The sequence below is a fragment of the Oryx dammah genome, unplaced genomic scaffold (assembly GCF_014754425.2).
Source record: "Oryx dammah isolate SB20612 unplaced genomic scaffold, SCBI_Odam_1.1 HiC_scaffold_16, whole genome shotgun sequence".
In the NCBI taxonomy this organism is placed as follows: Eukaryota; Metazoa; Chordata; class Mammalia; order Artiodactyla; family Bovidae; genus Oryx; species Oryx dammah.
Window position 1 is genome coordinate 2839973 of NW_024070200.1, and position 12166 is coordinate 2852138.

At 53.4% G+C, this 12166-nt stretch overlaps 1 protein-coding gene across 1 annotated transcript in view; it reads right to left on the minus strand.

Moving 5' to 3' along the window:
* Window positions 1-2190: 2190 nt before the first annotated feature.
* The window catches only part of ZNF839 (zinc finger protein 839), a 16128-nt gene continuing 6152 nt past the window's right edge, over window positions 2191-12166 (minus strand). Inside the window, exons 2-8 of the mRNA XM_040256881.1 lie at window positions 9496-10347; window positions 8384-8590; window positions 6822-6914; window positions 6020-6169; window positions 4183-4323; window positions 3902-4031; window positions 2191-3119 (exon numbers count right to left, since the gene is read on the minus strand). Coding sequence (XP_040112815.1) covers window positions 2920-3119; window positions 3902-4031; window positions 4183-4323; window positions 6020-6169; window positions 6822-6914; window positions 8384-8590; window positions 9496-10347 — 1773 coding nt within the window. The 3' untranslated portion in view covers window positions 2191-2919. The remainder of the gene's footprint in view (window positions 3120-3901; window positions 4032-4182; window positions 4324-6019; window positions 6170-6821; window positions 6915-8383; window positions 8591-9495; window positions 10348-12166) is intronic.

The window sequence follows — 12166 nt, forward strand, 5'->3', positions numbered from 1 at the left end:
TATATATGATGGGGGTGTATTTGGAATGAATCTCCCTGTGTAAGTTGGCATGTGCAAAGCATTCCAAAGCAGAGTTTCTTAGAACGTCTTGTTCCTCTCCTTTGCAGTATTTATTAAAACCCAACCATCATAACAGTAGCCCGTCAGATGTCCCGCAGCCTGGAAACCGCCTGGCTGGCATTCAGCAGAAGGGGCATCCCTTCCCCAGGGCTCCCTGCTGTGGTCCCAAGCCAGATAGGCAGGACCTCAGAGGCATGGGGTCAGTTTTTAGGATTGGGATGGGGTCTTTAAAAGAGTAAATGCTCTTCAGGGGAGACACTGAAGAACTGCTCGGCCTTTCTAGGACATTTCCTATCTTCTCGACTCCTCATCCACGGACACCCAGGTTGCCCGAGAGAACTAATGGGAATGAACAATGCTGCTGACGCTGAAGCCCAGCCTCTGTGCACCGGAATCTGGGAGACAGTTCGGGGTGAAGTAGGAAAGAATTGCCTTGTCAGGTGAAGGAAGGGGGCCACGCTGGGCTAATGCCCTCAAACCTGTGTCCTGGGCTTCCGTGGTGGCTCAGTGGTAAAGAGTCCGCCTGCCAATGCAGGAGACATGGGTTCCATACCTGAGCCAGGAAGATCCCACGTGGCAAAGGGCAATGGAACCCCTGTGCTACAACTACTGAGCCCGTGCCCCGCAACACGGGAACTCACGCAGCGAGGAGCCCGAGCACTGTGACGAGAGGAGCCCCCGCTGGCAGCAGCTAGAGCAAAGCCTGCCACAGCAGCAGGACCCAGCACAGCCGAATATGAATAAATAACAGCTGTGTGTCCCACCCGGGGTGAGGGTGAGGGGTCGTGTGGTGTCTTATAGTCAAGGGGGCGGGCTTTCTGATTAGGACCAGGGTGCCCACAGGGCCTGCATTCTTCAAAGCCAGAGGCATTCTGGAGTCACGGGGTGACCTTCTCTCTGGAGAATGTTTCATCAAGTAGTTAACATGTTCCATTTGTTGGGACACCTACCCAACAGAAGAGCTCGAAGATACTGTTCTGTGTATCCTGAATATTCATTGGAAGGACTGATGCTGAAGCTTCACTACTTTGGGAAGAACTGACTCTTTAGAAAAGATTCTGATGCTGGGAAAGATTAAAGGCAGAAGGAGAAGGGGACCATAGAGGATGAGATGGTTGGATGGCATCACCAACTCAATGGACATGAGTTTGGGCAAGCTCAGGGGCTTGGTGATAGACAGGGAAGCCTGGTGTGCTGCAGTCCATGGGGTCCAGAGTCGGACACGACTGAGCGACTGAACTGATCATTTGAAGAGGAACCGTGACCCTGCCCCAAGGCTGCACTATTATTTCTCAACTGCTTCTCCCTTGTCACTCTGCACCCTCTCTTCCCTGATTCAGCTCAGTCCAGTCCCTCAGTCCAACTTCCCTGATTAGCAACTGTTTGAACCTGCCCTTTGGAACGCAGAGGCTTCCCAGGTGGTGCAGTGGTGAAGAATCTGCCTGCCAATCTGGGAGACACAAGAGACACAGGTTTGATTCCTTGGTCAGGAAGATCCCCTGGAGGCGGGCATGGCAACCCACTCCCTGAGAATAAAGCCCACTCCTCCACAGCACAGGGAGGGTGCAGCCCACAGCCCCGGCCCGTGTCCAGGGTCCCTCCTGATGGTGTCGGCCAGGGTGGGGAAAGGACAGCTGTGCCCTTCTGGTGCTCTCATCCGAGTGTGGACAGATGGCCCTCTCTTTCTCCCCGTGGTAGAGCCCAGGAAGACATTCCAAGAAGAGACGGAGAGACCTTGCCTGATAAGTGGCTTTACAAGCGGGACGTGGAGGGGCTGCGGCTCCTGTCCCATGCCTCACTCTCCCTATGCACCGAGTGTCAGCACAAACAACGTCCTTCCCTACTTCCCAATAAAACGCTGGCCAGATAGCAGGCTTGCACATTTATTTATTGAACCCAGAAGCAGATTCTCGTGTGGACCAAGTCTGCTATAAAGCAGCACGTCGCCGAGGAGAAAGGGGACGTCGTTTTCTGTGCCCAGGGGGCAGAGGAGGCAACCCAGAACCAGTGCAGCGGCGCCCCCTGCAACAGCTGTCAGAGGCGCCCAGGGGCAGATGTGTCAGAGGGATCCGTCACCAGGTAACGCATTTGCCATCATTACAACAAGCAAGATGTAGAAAAAGGCAGACAGTGAGGTAGAAAGACGGTATTCTTTATAAATAAAATGTTCATTTCTGTCAGTATTCACATTAGAAAAATACACATTCCCTGAAACAGACCTTCTCTGGGTAAAATCCACACAGATCTAGGGCTGTGGCTCTGACCCCATCTCACTGAGAGGGCTGTATCTCCAAGCCTCCAGAGGAGCCGTTCTGGGGCCCCACCTGCAGGGCAGGCCCCTCCGCGTCTGTCACTGTGACAGTACCCCCCTCCCCGGACACTACGGAACCTGGATGGAACAAAGGAAGCCCGGCAGAGTCTGAACTGCCATCTGCTCCTGTTCTTGAGACAAGACCGCGGGGCACCCGTTGCTGACGGCAGCGCTGCCTCCAGCCCCTGGTCTGTGTGCCTCTCAGGGCAGCTGGTCCCAGCCCCCTGTGGCCTGCAGGACCCCCTCAGGACTTGGCATCTGCCCCGGCTAGGCCGAGGCCCCGCTCAGACTCGGTGCTGTGCGCACAGTTGGCTGGCACAGCGTCCATGGACCATGCTTTCCTGGGCAGAGGGGCAGGGGCCTCGCCAGCGCTGGACTCGGGGCTGCTCGGGTGGAAGCCACACGCCTCGTGGAAACTTCCTGCCTCTGAGTTTCCAGGCTGGAGACAGGTGCTGCAGAGAGTCGGGCTCCCCAGGCCAGCCCCAGCATCTGGATACTCTCCCCAGGGAGTGCTGCCAGCTGGTGCTGGGCCCGTGTCCCCAGTTCCCCTAAGGGACAGGGGAGCCCCAGCCCAGGGCACCCTGGCACAGGGCAGTGGGGTCTACAGGCCCACCCCGAGCTGCCCAACCGGTCAGTGCTGCCAGCCGGTGGCCTGCCTGTGCCACGCTGCCCTCGTGCTCAGGAGCCAGCATCACAGGGCTTTCCTCGGGGCGGGGAGAGGCGACCCCATTCGCTCCAGGGGCAAAACCTAAACGGTTCAGAAAAACAGAGTCAGTTGTGTACTGTTGCTGGTCACACATCACTATCCAAACCAAGCTAGTCCAGAGAAACCTTCCTGCCCATGAAACAAAAACACAAACCCTCCTTGTTACTTTGGCGGCTTCCAGGAATGGATGAAGCTAAGAGGAAACTCAGACCTGTGAGGCGAGGGGAGCTGTGTTCCAAACAGGTGCCAGATAGCCTTCATTGTTCTCAGTGAATAAACCTGCCCTCCTGTCTGGAAGAATTAAGTCCCAAGTTCTGAAGGGGAGGAGGCCTCTTTATATTAGAGACCTATGGATCAAGTAAGGTTATCAGGCAGCTGTGACAACATTTTGGAAAGTTACGCCTGTGATATATTCCAGGTGTCTCATGGATCCGTTCTGGCTAGCACCAAAATAAAAGCTAGAACATGTCTTGTTTTCCAGTGTTAACTCTCAGCTGGCACTGAGAACCAAGTTTCACAAAAGCCAAGCCATGGACTCACGTGTCCTGGGATCAGTCCCTGCTCTCAGGTCTCCCCAACTCCTCGGGGCCCTCCCAGGCACAACCCACTTAGCACCATGAGGCAGCTCTTCATTCCAATAAAGGACTCAAGAAAACCCCAAAGACCCGAGACTCCTGGGAATAAACACTGGGAGGTTGGGGTAAAACTCTTGAGAAATCAGAGTGGTCTCTGAAACGCGGCCACAGGAGCGCGGGCCCGCCCCCCCCCCGCTCTGAGCAGCAGCTCTCTGAGCCCCGGGGTGCACACCGCAAGGGCTGTCTTACCCGCACCAGCCGCTGGGGCACACAGGGCCGGCCTCTGCAGGCCCTCGTCTTCAGCAGGACACTCCGTGGGGTCCAGGGGCACAGCGTCTCTCCTGGTCCTTTTCACTGAGGCCAGCCCATCCTCTGCAATCTAGGGAGAGAAGACCCAACCAGCTAAGACTAGGAAGAAACAGGCCAACCAGCACCTCTTCTTCCTGGAGAAGTGCTGGAGTCCCAGCAGTCCACCCCAACAATTCCCCGCTGGCCGGGCAGCGGCCTGGCGCCCCTCGGGCCATGCCCACCTCATTCGCCCTCTTCTGCGGACCCGCTCCCTCCAGCTCCGCTGGGGCCTCCTCCGGGCTGGTGCACTTGCCGGGAACGCAACCTGCATATCCTCCTCTTTTCCTTAGGAACTCCTCTGTGATTCCTAAGGACTCGGCAACCTGAGAAGAAAGGGGCCCATAGAGATGCTTCACTCAAAACACAAGATTCAGAAGCATGTCTGCACTTAAGAATAAAGGACTGAGTGTAAACCTATGGAGTCCGTTTGTTCAGCAAGGTGCCATGAAGACAATGGGAAGGATGAAGATGAACTGTCATCACAGCTGCATAACGTTAGTCTGACACCACGGTAACTTTCTTGCCCACTATTCCTCCTGGATGGCTTCCACGCCTGCTCAACTGGCAGGTTATGAACAGGTAAGTGACCACTGCCAACCAGGGCATCTATGTGAGGCTTAGCGAAAAATCCATTACATTTTTTAAAAATATGTGACTTAAGGAGATAAAACACAGGGCCTCCCTGGTGGCTCAGGGGTAAAGAATTGGCCTGCTGATGCAGGAGACACAGGTTTGATCCCTGGTCCAGGAAGATCCCACATGCCTCGGGGCAACTAAGCCCTAGCACCACAACTACTGAGCCTGTGCTCCAGAGCCCGGGAACCACAGCTACTGAGCCTGAGCGCCCTGGAGCCCGTGCGCCACAAGAGCAGCCAGCGCAGCGAGCAGCCCAGCACTGCCCCAGGGCAGCCCCGCTCCCTGCAGCTAGAGAAGAGGCCCTGCACAGCAACAAAGACGCAGCCCGGCCGAAGAAGACACAGACGTGTATCGGTTTACATTAAGCATTGAATTTGTATAAAATGGATGAAGACAACCCAAAAAACCCATATGGTATGTTTCAGTGTGGATCAAGATACTTCTTGCTATAGAAGTAATGACTCTGAAACACAACGCTTTCTAGGCAGGCAGCTCCATTGTCGGTATAATCAAACGTTAGGAGCCCTTAAGTCAACATGGCCTAAGTGTTATTCACTGTCGTAGGAGCATTTTTTTTTAGTACACCTGACCCCGCTTTGTTTACTTACTTCCTTGCTGTATTCACTGGTTTGTTGTCCTCTCTGAGATTCTAAATGTACGTGAGATAACATGGCATTCGCCTTCCTCTCTCTGACTTCTCTCACTCAGCATAGTACCCTCCAAGCCCACCCATGTTGTTAAAAGAGCGTGGCAAAACCAGACTATTTAAAAGCACAGCATCGCAAAAGCCAGAAAAGACGACTGATGATTCAGGGCCGCCCTCTGCCGAGGCGGGAGGGTGTGGGGAGTTGGCGCAGCCACAGGCGGTTGGTGGGGTGAGGACCTGAGCCTCTGAGCTGGGCTCAGGGAGTCCCCCTGGATGACCTGCCCGCCCGCGGAAACACGCTCTGCCCAGCAGAAGGTTTTATCCAAAACAAGTAAAAGCACGTCAGTTCACAGCATATTTCTGTCAAGGATTCAAAATAGCTACAGGCAAGGATACTGAAATGGAAGCTCTGTGAGCACAAGCACAAACAATAAGTGCTGGTCCCTGTGTAATTCATCCCTTTGCAAAAACCTACATAATGAAGAAAAGACACCACCTATTCACTGAGATCATCGGTGAGTGGGAGGATGGTGGGTGTTTCCTTTTTTTTTTTTTTTTTTTAGCTTATCTGCATTTCTGAGTTTTCTGAAAAAAGCATGTATCACTTTTGGAAGAAAGAGCTAAACAGAAGCTGACTATGAAGACGTCAAGACGTCATGACTGAGGTAAACATCCTCCTTCTTTACTGGGCAGCTCTCCCTTGGCTCTGGGCCAGACTTCCCACGGGAGCTTGTTACCTTATTGTTGTTTACTTCCAGAGGCTCCTGAGAACAGGGTCCAGAACTGTGGAGGTAATCTTGACACAGTTTCATAACCATTTTATGCAGCTCTTCAAACTCCTTGTATACAGCTGGGAAGAGAGGTTTTGCTAGATGACCTTTTTCAACCTCAGTGAAGATAAAGATGACAAAGGGGAAAAAAAAAAAAAAAGATGTTTCAACCCAAGGCAAAGATGTGGAAAATACAGAGAGGAATCCCAAGGCGGGAAAGACACTCCTAAGCCCCCAGCCGTCAGCAGACTTGGCCTTCGCTCCCCAGCGAGAGCGCAGAGTGCCCTGCACTGTGCTCGGGGCAGCAGACGGCCGGGAGAAGCGGCCTAGGAAACCAGCCCGAGGGCCGCCGGAGAACGGTGGCCAGGGGAACGGGACAGACGGGCCCTGAGGGCCACACAGGCAGGTTCTGGGGCCCGCAGCTGGGGGAGGGCCGGGTCCCCACTCCTGGGGCACTCCTGAAGTCCGGGTGCAGGCAGCAAGGCCGCATCTCGGCATGGGCTCCTCAGGGGTGGGGCTGCCATGGAGGCGCGGGCAGGGCCGTGGGTGTGAGAGGAGAGGGGAGTCCACGCACACCGAGTCCACGCAGGCCTGCCTGACGGTCTGTGCCAGGCTCCCGGGCCGGACCAGCCGGCTCACTTCAGCCCTCTCTGGGGAAAGGAGATGATTCCCAAGGCCTGGCTCCGTCTAAGAAAATATTATAAAGGATGCCTTTCTAAATAACTTCAGATCATTGCCTCAGTCGCTTAGCAACACTAAGAAGACCCACCTTCATCAGAAGAAATTCATACACGGTCACGACCTGAGCCAGCCGAGGCAGAGCCAACTCCACTAGATCGTCCCGGTCACACTGGTGGAGAAGCTACCGGAAGAAGGCGTTTGACATCTTTGAAAGAATTTCCCAGCAGCCAGTAAGTTGGTGCAACAAAACCCACAGGAGACAGAAAGTTCCCTAACGTCTCAGTGACTAAGCAACTCTCAACTGGGAGCACTGTGCCTGTTACACAGCTCACGTGCTCACGCATAACCAGTCCTGTGATCAACTCTGCATTCAGAGTCTGCCCCCAGCGGGAGCACCGAGCGAGCCGTGGGTACCAGGCCCTGGATGAGGACACAGCCGCAGTGGGGCAACGAATTTCTGCTCCCCAGGGCTCACCAACTGGTGAGCCGAAAACACAGCAAGTCCCAAGGCAGCCTGCAGACAGGAGACCACACCAAGGTACAGGGATAGGCAGGAGGGGACGAGGACCTGGGGAGGGGCTGGGCTGGGGGGCATGGATGGCGCAAGAGGGTGTAGTCCTCGGACGGGACTGGAGTGAGTGACGGGAAAAGAGGCGTCGTGGGCACGGTGTCCCCCCACACCCTGGACAGGGCCTGATACTGGACACCCCTAGTCGTGTGTGAACCAGTGCCCATCTCTGGGGAGCTTCTCTTGTGCAGGATCAAGAGAGGCGCTCCTCAGAGGGTCCCTGATTCTCCGCAGGACAGTGCGGTGCTGCGGGTCCCGGCCACGCGCTCCAGTGGCCTCACTGACCTGACCCAGCAGGGAGCGTCTCTGGGGTTCCAGTTCCTCATCTAAGCGGAGCTACTGACATGCAGTGAACTGAGCACAGCTGGAACCCAGCAGAAAGTGCTCCCAGGATGGAAGCCATTCACTCGTTTCGAATGTTAGTGAGCAAATCACATCAGAAGCCTCCTGACCTCCTACTCCTAAAACTCACTCAGCCAGGACTTGGTAACAAGCCCATGGGGAGGAAAGTTAATTCACCCGGGTTTAAATTTCCCACTGGACCCTGCAGCCTCCTAGGCTTTCTAGAAGCCACTCTCTCTGGGGCTGGTTGTCTCATGTACTTATCTGTGCTTTCCCTTTGCTATTTTTTTTACTTATTTTAAGATGCAGGCAAATAAATACATCCTCACCAAAGACAACGTAAGCTTGGGGTCCCACTCTTCTAAGCCAACCCAACTAAATTCAATAAGTCTACTTTCAAGGGACTAGAATGGAGATTCTAGAGTTTAAAACCCAAAACATGCTTTTATATCTTGAAACTTTTTACAAAAAAAACCACCATTTCTGTTCTTTTCTAAACTGCTTCCATGCAAACCCAAGTTATAATTATTCTACAAGTTATCAAGGCAAGCAGCTGGTACACCTAGGAATCATTCTGGGCAATGTTATCTTTGAATAGAGTGTTCATCCCCATTACACATCAGGTGAACTGTTTGAGTCGATCTGGGCATTTTACTCTGAAATTCAGAAACCTAGAGTGAGTTGCCACACACCATGCCAGAGACACTGGTTTCAAGAACAGGGCTCTAAGAGTGACGCACCTCCTGGAGCCTGGCGCTGCTCCTCGCGGCCCCAGCACCCACCGGCGGGTGAGCCATGCCGCTCCGCTCCAGGACGGCTGTGCTGGGCTCTGTGGAGTAGCCGCTTCTTCTAGGTCCAGGATGTCTCTCTGATCCCAGAAGGGCTGAAAAACTTCCATTTTTTGCTTCAGACATCAGCGCTTCTTCAACTTCCACAGACTGACCATTCTAGATTGGGGTGCACACCCAAAACAAAATAAAATAATCATCCTTTATACACCATAATGAAAACCTTAGAGCAGAAAAAATATTGTCAAAGCAAGGAACTTGTAAATTATTCTTCTTGGCATAATCAAGACACATTAATGATAAGCAATGCATCTTAAACAAAGGTTCCCTTTAAGATACCAGATGACACCAGCCTGCAAATCTGGGCTGACAAACCATGATCATGGATGAAGTGGTGCCCAAAATGAAACAGAACACTCTTCTGAGGCCACTGGATATTAAAAATCAACCTGAGCTTTGTTAATTCATAACTCACCCACGACTTGTAAACTTTTGTTACTGGATACACTTCAAATACCATAAAAGTCATCCTTTGGAAATATACAGAGAGGTGGACTTTAGACAATTAACCAGGCTGTGTAAGCTCAGGGTCCTAACCACTGGACTGCCAGGGAAACGCCTCAACGCTGTTTTCTAAATAATGGACTAGTGCACACGGCTCACAAATGCTCACCCCACACACACTGGGCTTCGGTAGATAAACGCTGACATGGCCATGCAACTCCATGCTGACTGGGTCTGCTTTGCCTGTGAGTTTCGAAAGGGGCAAAGCGGGGAGAGAAGCTGGTAGGCCACGTTACTGCAGACGGTCCAGGAAGCAGCCTTGTGGACCAGTGCCCCCCACGTAAACCTCTCCCAAGGCCACGGTCATGTCGGTGTCAGCAAGAGCGCTACGATTCGTTTCCCTGACCAGCCCTGAAGGACCTGCGCCTGCATTCCACAGCACGCAGTGAGCCAGGCTGCCGAGACAGGAGACACACTGCTCCGTGCCAGCCATGCGCACATATCGTCAACTCAAGGACAACGTGCAGGAACGAGGACACAACCACCAACAGCAAGGTTACCTGCAGGCCCCGCCGCGCTGACACAGCCCCCTCCTCAGCTGGCAGAGTGGGCGTGGGCGGCCCCCGGGGCGCCAGGCTGCAGGTCTTGCCCTCTGTGGGGCCCGCGATCACACTCCCATTGGCTTTTTCAGATGGCGACATCTCAGGCTCCAGGTGGCCGTGGCCTGGGTTAAGTTTAAAGTGCCGGGCCAGCCCCCCCTTTCCTATGTATGACTTTTCACACATCTGACACTTGAAAGTTTTGGGCCTCAGGGAGCAGCTTGCCAAATCAAAGAGCGCCTGCCTCCCTCTCTGATCTTCATCTTCTTCCACACTCAGTTCGGTGTAGTCGTCAGAGTCAGATGGGTGACCATCGGCCAAATCCTCTGTCTTGATGAATTTATAATCTTTAGCTTTATACTTGGGTGGTCGAGATATCCGTCCCGAACGTGTTTTCACTTTTAAAGACTTCTTCAGTTTCTCAGCGTGTTTTGTTTGCAAGCTGGAAATGAATAAATGTGCTGAACTGGATGAAACAGATGCGATTGCTGGCGGGCCAGAGGCTGGCAGACAGACTGCCGCAGTGCTCCGGCCACTAGGAGGCTCGGCAGCCCAGACTGTCTTCACAGGGACTGGCCGGAGGGCAGGCGGCGGCCTCTGCATGAACACGTGAACAGGAGGCTGGGGGTGGCGACTCAGGACACGTGGCGGCGCCCCCAGCAGCTGAGAGCTGAGCCCCACCGCACTGCAGTGCCCGCTGGGCGGCGGGCCCAGCCTGGCCGGCTTGGGCTGGATGGCGGCCAGCGCGGGCATCGGCTTTTCCTGACCTTTCGTCTCTCCAGATCTTACCTTGACGCAAATGGCTTCCAATTGCTTAAACACAGAAAAAGAAAAGAAGCACTGTGCTTATCAACATTTCCGCAATTTTGTTCCCATCTTAAACCCACTGCTGACATTTTTTTCTAACTTACACATCTTACATATAAAAAAAACTCTGTATGTATTCTGTTTACACTGACGTTTATCAACATTTCTGCCCAGTCCATAGTCATCTATTTTACATCACATTTCTTGTACTTGCATACATAAGAAGCATTTGCTTATATACACAAAATTAAAAGTTCATGTAACTACTCACCATTCCTACATAAATGCCTTCTGATAGCACTGGGTTGGCCAAAAAGTTTGTTCAGGTTTTTCTGTACAATCTTAACGGAAAAAACTGAATCAACTTTTTAGCTAACCCAGTATCTACTATATCATTGTTAAAAAAAATCCACTCAGTTAATCTCATGAACCGTTAAAAAATATCCTTCTTTATAGTTTTACCACATGTGTACTTGGAGTTCTTAGTACTCTAAATTGGACTCAGTTCAATACGTGGCCTTATTTTTTAAAGTTTTCAGTGAAATTCTGGAAACCAAAAAAGCCATCAAGAACTACGCACCTCGGGTCCCTGGTCCCTGCGTTACAATACACGCCGTTACTACACTGGGACGTCTTCTTGCCCCACATCTGCTCACCTTGTTTTTCACCCTACCCCGAATGTGCCGTTTGTCATTTGCACTCATTCTTTATATCACACTTGTGCTTAATCGCTCATTCATGTCCAACTCTGCGACCCCATGGACTACAGCCCACCAGGCTCCTCTGACTATGGGGATTCTCCCGGCAAAAATACTGGAGTGGGTTGCCATGCCCTCCTTCAGGGGATCTTCCCAACCCAGGGATCGAACCCAGGTCTCCTGCATTACAGATGGATTCTTTACCAGCTGAGCTACCAGGGAAGCCCATATTACACTTGTAGGTATCCCTAAAAATAAGTAGTTCTGTTTTGATGTGTTTTCAAACGTTATATAAGTGAATATCATCTCTGGTATCCTGGTGGGGTTTTTTCCTATCTTGCTTGTGAAATTCATCCATGGGGAGGTGCATAGCCCTCGGGCACTCATTGCTCTGTAGCCCTCGGCCGCTCACTGCCGAGGGCTGTTAAAAAAAAAAAAAAGCTGATGAAGAAATGCAGCCCAACTCCTAGATGTGTGCCCTGGAGAAATTTACACGTGTGTACACGCACACCTGCGATCTGTGACGGCGCAGAGCAGACCAGAGAGCGCAGGGCGGGAGGCCACCTGTTGCCTCGCGCTACAGAGCAGTGAGCGCCCGCGGGCTGCAGAGGGCGCTACAGAGCAGAGAAGCTCACTGCTCTGTAGCGTTCTCTGCTCTGTAGCGCCCTCTGCAGCCCTCGGGCGCTCACTGCCCTGTAGCCCTTGGGCGCTCACTGCTCTGTAGCGCCCTCTGCAGCCCTCAGGAGCTCACTGCTCTGTAGCCCGCGGGCACTCGCTGCTCTGTAGTGCCCTCTGCAGCCCTCAGGCGCTCACTGCTCTGTAGCCCACGGGCACTCGCTGCTCTGTAGTGCCCTCTGCAGCCCGCGGGCGCTCACTGCCCTGTAGCCCTCAGCCGCTCACTGCTCTGTAGCGCCCTCTGCAACCCGCGGGCGCTCACTGCCCTGTAGCCCGCGGACACTCACTGCTCTGTAGCGCCCTCTGCAGCCCGCGGGCGCTCACTGCCCTGTAGCCCGCGGATGCTCACTGCTCTGTAGCGCCCTCTGCAGCCCGCAGGCGCTCATTGCTCTGTAGCCTGCAGGTGCTCACTGCTCTGTAGCGCCCTCTGCAGCCCGCGGGCGCTCACTGCT